The 12,772-nt window shown below is 45.1% G+C and overlaps 1 protein-coding gene across 6 annotated transcripts in view; it reads right to left on the bottom strand.

Annotated features, from left to right (window-relative positions):
- MERTK (MER proto-oncogene, tyrosine kinase) overlaps positions 1–12,772 on the bottom strand; it is a 124,574-nt gene that overhangs the window by 19,933 nt on the left and 91,869 nt on the right. For 4 of the 6 annotated variants that reach the window (XR_011525899.1, XM_070572137.1, XM_070572140.1 and 1 more), the window contains 3 exons: positions 6,240–6,393; positions 3,557–3,710; positions 970–1,055 (listed from right to left, as the gene is read on the bottom strand). Coding sequence is in view for 5 of the 6 variants with exons in the window: in XM_070572137.1 (XP_070428238.1) it covers positions 970–1,055; positions 3,557–3,710; positions 6,240–6,393 (394 nt within the window). In the remaining variant the exon portion in view is untranslated. Of the gene's footprint in view, positions 1–969; positions 1,056–3,556; positions 3,711–6,206; positions 6,394–12,772 lie in introns of all 6 variants that reach the window. The other 2 variants (XM_070572136.1, XM_070572138.1) reach the window with 1 other exon arrangement.

The following is a 12,772-nucleotide window of genomic DNA, read 5'->3' as shown; positions in this document are numbered from 1 at the left end:
TGGGGAATAAGATCCTCCATAAGGAGGTGTGGATCGGCACTGACAATCAGGGTCATCAACAAGAGGAATTAACCAGGAGAGGGACACCAAGTCAATAACTATGGGGCAAATGATTCAGTTTGTGCCATTGTTAACGCATGAGCAAGCCTTTGAAAGAAAACAATGTGGGTAATTAGAAAGGGCACATTAGCTCTTAGAGAAAAAACTTTACCCAAATGGTCCTGCAACCAAGGAAATAAACTGGTCTAAATAAAACAATTTTTAATGCAAGAACAGACATCTAAAAGTCAAAACTTCTAGATCAGAAAACTAAAGAAATTAATAACATTTACATCAAACGAGCTCTTATTTCATGGCGGCCCGTATTCCATCATTCTTATATTTGTTTCTTGTTGTTGTTTTTGGCAAACATCCAGAAGATGGAATTTGGTAATATTTACACACACTTTCTACACTGTCTCTGAAACTATTCAAGAACGCAGCTATCTGTTTATTCCCACTCCGCAACCTGGAAGACCCCACTCTGATTCAGCAAAACTCAAACCATAATTGTCACAAAGTATGTCAGAGAAGTGTTCTCTGAGTTGGTGGCCAGGAAGAAACAGGAAATGAGCTCTAGACTATGTCAGTTGCTTTGCCATTTCCTTTAAATCCTAGACCTCTACCCACATCTTCTCCGTCACCCCGGAGAGTTCCTTTTTCCCTCTGAGTTTCATGGTAATACAAGTCCATAACCCCCGCCGCTCGACCTCAGGGCCAGCTCCAGACTCCCAGGAAACAGCCGGCAGGAAAGCACGTGGCCACGTCTGACTAGCCACCTGCCGGCTTCTGAAGACATTTTCCTATTTAAAATATCCATTTTTCAACTCCTTTGGCTTTTCTTAGAAATCTGTCACTTAATTTGTTGTTCTTTCTTTGCTCTCAACTATTTTAACTTTTGCCAAAAAAGGGACATGAAGGCCAACTTACGGGTGAGTTCAATGGCTCGCCGACAGAAAGACTTCTTTGCTATATAATTGACGACTAATTCCGAATCCTCCTCCGTGAAGGCGTTCCTGGTGAAGGAAGACAGACATCTCATGCTACAGAACCAGGGCTGCCGAGGCCAGGGCCGAGGCCAAGGGATGCTGCTCAGCTGCCCCCCAGTTCAGAGCGCTCTTCTACAACAGAAACATTTCCCCCTGGGAGAAATATGTCTCTTTCTTTAGCTCTATTTCAGGCTTACCTGGTAACATCAAAACAGCTCTGTGTAGGTACCATCGGGAGCAAAGAACAACTGACAAGCTCCCAATGGCCAAAGCTGTCACAATCTGAGCAACAAAATGAAGTATAAATCAAAGTACAAAATGAGTATCTATGAGTTCATATATATATATGACCTTGGAGACCATTCAGAGATACATAATACAAAGGAAGCCTGGAAAAGTTAAAAGACCTGTTTAAGTGACAGAATTAATGCTGGAAGCCAGGTGTCATATCTTCTAGTCCAGTGTTCTCTCCTCTGTGTTCTAGGCTCCCTGCCACCACAGGGCCTTTGCATGCGCTGTTCTTTCTGGCTGGAATGCTCTTCCCCTTCTCTCTCACCTAATTAATACCTGTTCTTTCTTCAGATTTTAGCTCAAGTGTCAGCTCTGCAGGAAGGCCTTTCCTGACTTTCTTAATGCAGTCAAATTCTCCTGTTAATACACACTTACAGGTCCTTGTATACAGAATTTACCACAGTTGCCAATTTATATTTACTTACATGATTACTGCCTGAATCCCCATTAACTTTGAGCCCCCTGAGGGCAGGAGCAGCGCCTGTTTTTGTTCACCCCTGTATCCCAGGCTGCCGCAGTGCCCAGCACCTAAGGAAGCTTCAATCCGTATTAATGAGCTATGTTTACAACTTCCTCAGAGGTTCTCTGTGCTTGTTTCCTAACGAGCCCATAAACTATACCCAGACTTTGGGATGTATTTTAGTCATCTATACGTTCAGGATTTAGATCAGATTTGACCCACTTCCTTAAAATAGTCATTCTTAGAATTTGCATACTAAGATATACTAATTACAAGGACAGAGTTGTAAGTACTGTGGGTGCCTGACCCCTACAACTGGGATGGACACAAATAAAGGGCAGTCTAGCCTCCACTCTTTTTTTTTTTAGGTATGCTTTTTTTTTGGTGAGGAAGATTGGCCCTGAGCTAACTTAACACCTGTTGCCAATCTTCCTGTCTTTTTTTTTCCTCCCCAAAGCCCCAACACATAGTTGTATATCATGGTTGTAGGTCATTCTAGTCCTTCTATGTGGGATGCCACCACAGCATGGCTTGATGAGCAGGGTGTAGGTCGGTGCCCAGGATCCAAACCAGCCAACCCTGGGCCACCGAAGTGGAGTGGGTGAACTTAACCACTCAGCCATGGGGCTGGCCCCGAGCCACCACTCTTGTGCCCCGTCTCTGGGCCCATGGGAAGTTTTGCGGTGAATGGAACACTCTCACGGCATTCTCCAGGTGGAGCAATGAGAGAAAGCTGCTCAGCTCCCTCCAAAACACAGCCACCACCCCTCCCTCATTCTGCTCCATTCCAAGCTGTCAACAGCTTGCCTCTTAGAAATACTTCCTCCGTCCCATGAGTGGTCAACTGGATTTCATGGGAATCCAAACGCACTTCAGAGGCACTGGAGTAGAAAACAGTTCCAGAAACAAGATTTACACACAGCCTTCTTTTCATAGGTTGCTTTAACACAGCTTCTCATTTTTGTTGATATTTAACTACTGTTTGGTTATAAAAGTCAGATGTATAGAAAATAAGAAAAAGAGCTGCTCTCTAAATTTAATGTGAAAATACAGTTTTCCTCTATTAGAAAAATAACTGAACATTACAGAAAATGTGTAAAATACAGCAAAAAAAAGACAAGACAGAATCGCCCACCATTACACCATCCAGCATTGCTAATGCTTGGGTGAATTACCTTCTAGTATTTTTATCTATACATACATTTCCTCTGTTTTGTTTTGAACAATTAGGATCTTTTTTTTTTAAAGATTTGCACCTGAGCTAACAACTGTTGCCAATCTTTTTTTATTTTTTTGCTTTTTCTCCCCAAATTCACCCAGTACATAGCTGTATATTGTAGTTGTGAGTGCCTCTGGTTGTGGTATGTGGGACGTGGCCTCGCCGTGGCCTGACAAGCAATGCCATGTCCGTGCCCAGGATCCGAACCAGCAAAACCCTGGGCCGCCGAAGTGGAGCACGTGAACTTAACCACTCAGCCACAGGGTGGCCTCAATTAGGATTATTTTAAAGACTTCTAATAAAAATCCTCATTTAGCAGCACCCCAGTTTGAGGAGTGAAGGCCTACTGATGCCGTTCTTGGTAAATGAGCTCCTTGCAAGGCTGGCTGCCTCTGCAGCGCTGGCCTAAGCAGCGCTGGCCTGCCCCGCAGGTGTGCATAGCACAGGGCATCGAGCTGGGTACACGTGAAGAGCTGGGCCGGCAAGAGAGGCCTTATCACTGGGCATAACAACCTCCCTGATACCACTAGAGAAAACATTTTAAACTGGGAAACTTACCCGAACTTTGTCTCCTGGACTCTTTTTCTGATGGCCAGAGAAATATACAAAACCAGCCCAATCAAAACAAACCCGCAGAGGCAGCCAAGGATGACGAGCACAGGATCTGCACTGCCAGGGGCTGGAGTTGACGAGGGGGCAAAGTCCACCAAACCTGGTAAAATACCAACAGAATCAACTCAAAACATCTCCTTGGGATCTCAAATACATAAGAAGCATCAGCCTGTCATAGGGAAGAACAGAGAGTCAAAGGCTCCAGAACTTAGTCCTTTTCTATTCTGTGATCTTCGAAGGCAGGGCGTCCTCACTCAGATGGTGCAAACTGAGGCTATGCAGAGTGATCTGAACAATCAATGGAAACTCTCCCCAGGTCGGTTATAAATGTATAAGGCGTTGAAAAAATTACATTTATCTGGTATGCCATAATTTAAAACACTAGAAATACTGAGAATTAAGATGTTTTATTTCTTTGTGAAATAGATGAGAAATCAGCTATTTTGCATTGCTCGTAGGCATTTTATAGGACGAACAATCCTGCTCACATCCAGAGTCTGGACAGTAGATAAGGACTTGAGCTTAGGATTCCAGCCACAAGGTCCCACTTTGCTTTCCCTGGGGCATCTTTTAAAATAACCACTTAGAGTTGAGCCCTAGAAAAGTCAGTGACCTCCTAACTTATAAGGCCCAAATCACCTTATAAGTAATAGGTCTTGCTACCCTGTTCTCTATCTTCTGCTCCCTGGTGACCTGGGACAGAGGACTGCCCTTCCCTGGGCTGGTTGGTGTCCTTCCACCCACTCCCGCCCCTGCCCCCGGGTTCTGGGATTTGTAAGCAATAAGTCTTGTGACTTTACTTCCTCTGGGTGAATATACTGAATATTCACTGCACATTCAATCAAAGTGACCCTAGGGGTTTCACTTCCCCACAGAGGGAGCTCGGATGCTGAGGGAACTACCTGCTGACCCCGGGCGGGCCTGTGCCTCCTCATTCATTGGGTCATAATCTGCATACTCTTAATTTAATACACCAACCACAGGCCCCCCAAGAGAAGTGTGAAGATTTTTCCTAACTTCTTCTGGGACATCTTCATCCTTTTCGGTACAACCACTTCACTCCCGTGGGTAAGTTCCCCCGCACTGTGTTCCCCATCTGCACGCCTAGAGTCTATGAATGGCGGCAGGACCAGCATTCCCATCGTCCACTGCTTCTCCCGTAACTCCACGGATGTTCAACTCAGATTCACTTCTAGCACTATCACTTTTCCTTTCTTTGCTGCACTTTCGTCTTTGTTCGCCAACTTCCTCTTTCAATTATCCATTTTTGTAAAATGTCATGTGGGACTGTCACAGGGAGACAAGAAAATAACACAGCTGTATGTCTTGTTAGATGTGCGTGAACTGAATAAGGAAAGCATAGTGACCAACCACCGACAGACTTTGAAAGAAGTGATGTGCCAGTCACGATCATGACACGCATCTCTTATTTACGTAGCCATCCGTGGACTGAAGACTGGCGGTGAAGTTTATACTGTATGCAATTACTCACAGTTCATATATGATGATAACTCAAACTTGAGCCATATTGTTGGGGAACTGGTGTTAACTAAACTGTGGTAACCGAAATATATGCATATTGGAATCACGCACAGCAAAGACTGTCACTCTAGCAAAGCTTTTTAAAATTTTGTAGAGCTTATTATGTATGAAGATGAAAGCTCTGTTGTCTTAAACTCTGATGTTTTAACCTGTGCCTTTAGAATCAGAATCTCATTGTTTTTGAATTTCAACCAGGCAGACACACCTTGCGTCCCCATCCCCAAGTACTAATGTTCCCCAGGTACGGGGCCTCCGGGCTGCAGGAACTGCAATCTGGCTCCAATTTAGCACTAAAAGGAAAAGCGCGTTTGAGAGTCCCTGGAACTGACAGACGGTGACACAGTGGTCTGCTCACAAACTCTGTTATGGGTACGAAGGCCATATTTGGCAAGAACTTGTAAACGCACAAATCACACTGACGAGATGTCTGTGCATGGAGTTTACGACAGCAGTGCAACATCAAACAACCCAGGGCAGGTCAGAGTCAGAACAAAGGCCGCCCCACAGGTCTATGGAATGCAAGTTTGGGCCGCTTGGGACACCCTAGTGGCACCTCGCCAAAGGACACTCCAACAATATGCAGAAGCCAGCAGGTGGGGCCGGGCCTTCAGCTCAGCGAGCCTGGTGCCATCGAAGGACGGCTTCTGTAGGAAATACTGCATGTTCTGTATTGATTGGTCATGAAGCACGGTACCCACGGCTTGAATGAGTAACAACATGGCAAAACAAACACTATCCATAAAGAGTGCCAACTACAGAGAGCTAAGGACTAGCCATACTGTCTATCCAAAATTCAGTCATGTATCCATCATTTAAACCAAACTCAATAGGTCAACTTGCTACTCTGAAAGGCCTGACCTTCCTAAGTAAGTTATTACCATTAACAGGAAGGGCAGCGGGAGGACTCAAGCACCACTAGCTTTGTGAAGCTGTGTTAGCACGTCAACTATCTTTATCATTGCAAAAATTCCTTTTGGCCTTTCTTTTTCCTTCTTAAACAAGCCGTCCATCCCACAGGTTACCCTCTGGCCATCTGTGCATTGCTTGGACTCACGTTTTATCAGCCGATAAGGGCGCCAGCTCTCACCGTTTGGAGGGATGGGTATTTTCACTGGGTCACTGAAGGGCCCGACTCCCCCTCTTGTGACAGCTGCAATCCTCACGGTGCACGTGGCGTTGTGGACTTGAACAGAAATCTGAGCCCGGCTGCCGTTCTGGCCGACTTCTTCAGACAGCTCTTTCTGGGGACAGAGAGGAAAGGAGAGGGAATGAAATACTGAGACGCCAGGGGCTTGTCGCCTGCTTGCCCCTAGTTCCTTCTTCCCACCCATATCCCGGGGGGCAGTGGCTGTGTTTCCACAGCATTCCTTCCTCACTCAGGCCACAGCCAATGACACCAAAAGGCGGGCAGGGATGCGGGACGGGCTATCAGCAACCTCAGGCCTAGGGGGCTTTGGCCAATGAGGGCCGTTGAGGGCACGGCACTTAGAGTGGTCAGTGAAGAAGCCTCTGGAAGAGAGGGACCATGTAGCAGATGCACCTAGACAGTAAGAACAAGACTGACTCCTTGACACCCCTGCCCTCAGAACTACCACAGAACATTGCCCAAGAGCCACACTGTCCCTTGACATCCACCACCTGCCAGCCTCCCCTGAACCAGCACCAATGGGCTCCTTTCCTTGCAATTATAAGAGTTTTGACTAAAATCTACATTTAGGAGGGCACTGACACTCTTTTTTTCCTCCAGTGTGACACATGCACAATTTGCCCGATTTTCAAAAATCTGTTTCACTTTTACTTATTTTGTTTTAAAGCCATTGCTGTGTAACAGCAGCCATTAAAACATAGGAGGAAATGATTTTTGAAAAAAATAACCAGAACTAAGTGTTTACACAACACTTTGCCCTTTGTTTCCAAACCGCGACTATGACGATGTTCTCTAGTGAAGGAAACTGTGTATTTAGGGCTGGCTTTTCAAACGGCAACTGGAGGGTTTGTGAGGCTGAAACGAAGCCCTAGGAATATGTCTTTATCTCTGAATGTTGGAGATTTGATTTTACGGAAGAAAGAGATAAATGTTACGTCATGCGGAGCATACCTATCGTGGATCACCAATGAACAACGGGGGCTGGTTTGGGTAGTAACTTTATTCCCTGTCACGCAGTCTCATGGCTGGTCACTCCTAACAGGGTTGCAGGGTGGGACAGCCCAGCCCTTCAAAGCACAACAGCCTTCATGCCTCACAGGGAACAGTGGCTGCTTCTGGCTTCGTACTTCTTGTTTATGAAGACTCAAATAAAATACATCATTTATGAGAGAAGTCTCAAAACAAGAGGAAATGCATGATTGCGAAAGAATTAAATCCCTAAAAGAAGAGAAATCCTAACAAAAACAAAATTATCCTTTTGGAAATAACACCAACGTAGTTTATAATACCCATTCACTTAGGGCCTATAACTCACAATGAACACCCAGAGAAGTTACTATTTCATTTCCACCTCCTAGTCCCCAAGTGAGTTAACAGATGCAAAGAGCTAATCCGTGTGAAGTGCTTGGAAGAGTGCCTGGCCCTGTTCCAACAGGGGGATTATGAGATTACAGGGTAAAAGAGCGAATGTTACCCACGGGTAGCAATGGCCATCATCATAGTTGTTGCTGTCATCATTCTGAATCTTTTTTTTTTTTTTGAGGAAGATTAGCCCTGAGCTAACATCTGCTGCCAATCCTCCTCTTTTTGCTGAGGAAGACTGGCCCTGAGCTAACATCCGTGCCCATCTTCCTCTACTTTATATGTGGGACGCCTACCACAGCATGGCTTGCCAAGTGGTGTCATGCCTGAACCTGGGATCTGAACCGGCGAACCATGGGCCACTGAGGCAGAACATGAGAACTTAACCGCTGCGCCACTGGGCTGGCCGCCTGTTCTGAATCTTGAAGTATGGAAATGATGCCAGCCACTACTTACTGATAACACATTTTGGAACTACATAAAGAATTATCCCATTTTAGGGGTGGGATTATAATATATGTTAAAGTAGTGATTAGAAAAATATGTGATAAATATTTTAGTGGAGGTGTAACAATTTTCTCTAAGAATACCTCAAATATAGTTTAAAGACGATTCCTGTTTTTAAAAATTGATGCAATTTGGGGGCTGGCCCTGTGGACAAGTAGTTAAGTTCGTGCGCTCTGCTGCAGGCGGCCCAGTGTTTTGTTGGTTCGAATCCTGGGCGCGGACATGGCACTGCTCATAAAACCATGCTAAGCCAGCGTCCCACATGCCACAACTAAAAGGACCCACAACGAAGGATATACAACTATGTACTGGGGGGCTTTGGGGAGAAAAAGGAAAAAAAAAATCTTTAAAAAAAAAACTGATGCAATTTATCCATATTGTTCTGATGCCAAATATGTAAAGAAAGGCATGACCATATTCTTATTCCCAAACATTTATTTTAATTTTGAAAGTAGACAGAGAAATCCATTTAAAATCAGACACACACGGGAGCCACTCTGTGAGCGTCACTCCCTAACTGTCAGGTGCCAGCCACATAAGGTGGGGCCATTTCCCAGGCACAAGGTGGTCTGGTCCTGGGGCACACGCTCTGGGCCAACTGCATATTTCTCATTCAGTGAGCTTTCATTTTTCACCAACACAGGCCCATATCCTCAAGGACTTAAAATCTAAGAGCGTTTTCAGGTAATGAAATAGGATTTATAATATGACACTCGATCACAACTTTACTCACACAGAAAACACGTGGACCTTGCCTGTTGGGGAAGGTAACAGCCCATCTTTGGGAACACGACTTCCTTTTTCCCGTGTGTGGCATTGGTTAGTTGGGGCAACTGCAGTGGTATTTGTTTTCAGTTATCCAAAGACGTTAATATCTCTAACTCTCTAAGAATTCACGACCCTATCATTCGTAACTGTGTTTGAGAATGTGGCCCGTTTTACAGCCACAAAGAAGAGTAACATTCAGTGGGGAAAGGACTACCAGATAAAAGTTTCCGTCATGCTACAACAACAAAGGTGACTTGTTCAAAAGGGCTTCACATGCACAGGCATCAATGCAAATCTCTCACATCTTACTCTTCAAACGTGTGCTGTTCTTTCTTCTGCTAAGACGCCACACTATGGAAGTGGAATGACAGACACTCTATCATGAAGAAAGCCAACGGCATCTGGGAAAGAGTAGTGGGGCTCTGAAAAGCACTCGCTTTGGAGTTAGCCAGACCCAGGTTCTTATCCCAGGGCTGCCAATTCCAAGATCTGTGACTCTGGCTAAGTTATGCAACGTCTCTGAGCTTCAGTTTAATCAAATGAAAACTGAGAATAATAACATCTTCCTCACAGTGCTTTTGTAAGAGTTGAGTTCCTTTATGTAAAACACTTCGCATGCAGTCTGGCACACTGTAAGCAATCAATGGTGGGGATTAGTATTCCTATATTCCCATAGCACCTATAAGGCGCTATATTTGGGACTTCTTTCCCTGTAGATATAAGGCCCTCTTACAGAATTGACCTGGTAGTATCTTTCAAGTCTTGCTGCATTAGAGAAAATAATCAAGGCTGTCTAGCTTGCAAAACCAAGAAGTTTATTTGACCCATTCATTGAGTTTACTGCCATTGTAGGTTCTTCCTCCAGGCAAAACGTCCTATCCTTGATTGATCCTTGGGTTTCAGACCCCTGGCTGGCCTGTCTCCCAAGAACCTCGCCTTTTCCTCAGACCTTATGATGACACCAGCTCAAATGCTCTGCCTTCCTTTGACAGTGAGTAAGAGAGAGAAAGAAGGAAAGGAAGAGGCAGTGGGCACACGCCAACGTCCGGGCATGCAGCTTGTTAGGGAGGCAGGGGTCAAGGCCCAAGGAAGGAATCTTGAGAGCACTGCGGTGGTCTTTCAAGAAGTTAGCTCTACACGTCACGTTGTGTCTAAGCCCTCAATAAGCTGCTAGGAAACTTCCTTCTGACCTAACATCTCCACTCTTTCCAAACACAGTTAAATGAGCAGTAGAGCCACAAGCCCAAAACAACAAGCTCTACAAGAATGACTCCTATAAAAATGAGTCTCTGTCTAACGTTTGGGCAATTCTGAGTCAAAGGTAAACAGACTTATTTACTGCAGAACAACAAAGAGCCTTAAACTTGCTAGTCTATACTGTGGGTCTTCAAGAAGGGGTACAATATGCAATATTTTGTAAACTTATTCGCTCCCTGAATTCTTTTCTTACAGAAGGTCCACGGACACCTCATGGGAACAGGAATGGGATAGGAAACACTAGCCCATGCTCATCAAAAGACTGTCCCATTCACAGAGAGGAATTCTCTAGCTAGAATGGATGTCAGCCCGGTCCACGCATCAAGTCCACGGTGCCATAAATGCCCACAAAGTTGAAGGGCCTGTGTTCAGACGGTACAAAGATGAGCAAGACATGGCTCCAACTTCAAAGAGAACAGATTATACTTGCTCTGAAACTTTGGATTTGAGCTTTCATTTGGAAGGCAGGGGATATCAAGAAAAATAGAACCAAATAAAGTCGGTATCTTCACCAAGGTACAGCAAATGTCTATACAGTAAATATTAGGAATTTCTTAGTCTGAAAGTGACGTAACGGTTGTGGGATAACAAAGCTCCAAACTGAAAACGAACCCAAAGACCACTTCCAAGAAAGTTCTAAAATTGCATACACAAAAATCACCCTTATTAGAGTAATAAGTAGGAATATCTTTCAAAAATATCCAATTCCGTTGCCTTGCATAAAGAAGGTGTAGCTTTAGTGACAGTTTTCTAAAAATGGAAATGAAAGGACAATTTTGAGAGATGAAGTTGTGTCTAACTCTCGCCCTTCTGAAATGAAAGGAGTTCAAGAAGCTGAGGGGATGGGTGCAGAGATTGTTCCAAACCCCACTTTGGGCATGGGTTTTAGGCTCCTTCCAGAGTCGGCTCTTCTTCAGTATTTTTATTAGGCTCCAGCTGTGGTTCACGAGCTTGAAGCTTAGCTGCAGCAGAGAATGTTACCCAAAGTAAAGTGAGCCACTAAGTCTTTTGTTGTCACAAGACCATCGTGATGCACAAAGCATAGCATGAGTACAATGCAAGTGACCTTCTCACTGGGAAGACCCAGCATCTCCAAGGAGGTACCGCGTGGAAAGGTCACGGCCCTGACTGTGGTGGTATTGTTCTCACCGCAGAGGGGACCGTTCTGAACAAAGGGCAACAAGTACGCACAGCACAGCTGAGTGTCAACGGCATTTATTGCTTTAGGTTCTCCAGCAGCGTCATTCCTAAGGTGTCATTCATCACGCTTGCTCTTCAGCACAAAGACCTCAGCTCAGGAGGTCCACTCCAAAGAGGGAGCTTTCACCCATGCCAGAAGGAGAAGGAGAAAGGACGACCTGCAGCTCTTTAAACAAACTGGCTTGTTTTTAGACCGCTCGAGTGTCTGCTGGAAACACAATGACTGGACCTTCAGGAGCTATACTAAGAATGCAGCATTGTGAAAAAGAGATTTTCTCTAGGAGAGGCACTTGATTCCCCTGACTCAACCAGTGTGGAAATGCAGACCACAATCAACAGGCACCTTGCACAAATGTTTTGGGACAAAAGACCAGGAAATGACAGGCTGCTTCTCTCCTAGCTGCAACTATTTAGCAGGGTTTTTACTGGTACTACCAACAAACTCTTATCATTTACTATGAGGCAGAACAAATTGTGGACTTCTAAGTCCTCTTCTTTTTCCTCTCCTTCCGTCACCTACTGTTTCCAACAGTCTGCTTCCTGATAGGTAAACTGAGGCAGGAAAATAAAAAGAATAAATCCCAACTGGCCTTTTGGAAAACAGAACTTTTGGTAAAAGCTGGATGACGTGAGGTTGAAAATGACGGAAACAAAGCTTTGACGTCATCAGTGGGTGCAGCTGTTCACCCGGCCCTCTCTCCTGCCAAGAAGCTGTATTCCTCTTGCGTGCTGCCCCGTACAGACGCCGTGAGGACGCTAACATCTGATCTATCACCAGGGTTAGATTGATAAGGAATGTGGCAACACAAAAGAAGCATGCTATCCATGATGGCGATCAAGAGACAGTTCTGATGAAATCAGTGCATCTGCCCTTCCAAGAACGCTCTGTGGCACAAAGCGGTCAGCGTCACGTCAACCCTCTTCCTTTTGCAAGGGGGTGGGGGCCTGTCTGGGAGCTGCCTATGCAACCACACTCAGGCGTCATCACTCAGCTGCGCCCCTCACCTCTGTCTTGGGCCAAGTGTTCCCACCACAGCAGTGATCTTTAGACCTCATAGCAGTCCAAATCAGATGGCCCTCTGGGCTTGACTGGACTTGTGCCTGATAAAGTCATTCCCCCTGGAAGGGCACTGGCTGGTACTTAGCGAGGTGATGGGCATCTCACACAAGACCCCCTTTGCTTTTTAGTTACTACTGTGAAATGAAACCAGCAATTACACTACAGAGTCCTCACTGAACTACCGAGGATCTTGTCTGTCTTAGATTAGAAGGCAGGGCTGATCTGACACTGTGACATTGACATACCCCCCAGTTCTAAGAACAGACTAGTATTCAAGAAACACTCGTTGACAACTGTGATGGCTAACTTTATGTATCAA

This window comes from Equus przewalskii, chromosome 14 (assembly GCF_037783145.1).
Source record: "Equus przewalskii isolate Varuska chromosome 14, EquPr2, whole genome shotgun sequence".
Classification (NCBI taxonomy): Eukaryota; Metazoa; Chordata; class Mammalia; order Perissodactyla; family Equidae; genus Equus; species Equus przewalskii.
This window is presented reverse-complemented; position numbering and strand designations above follow the sequence as displayed.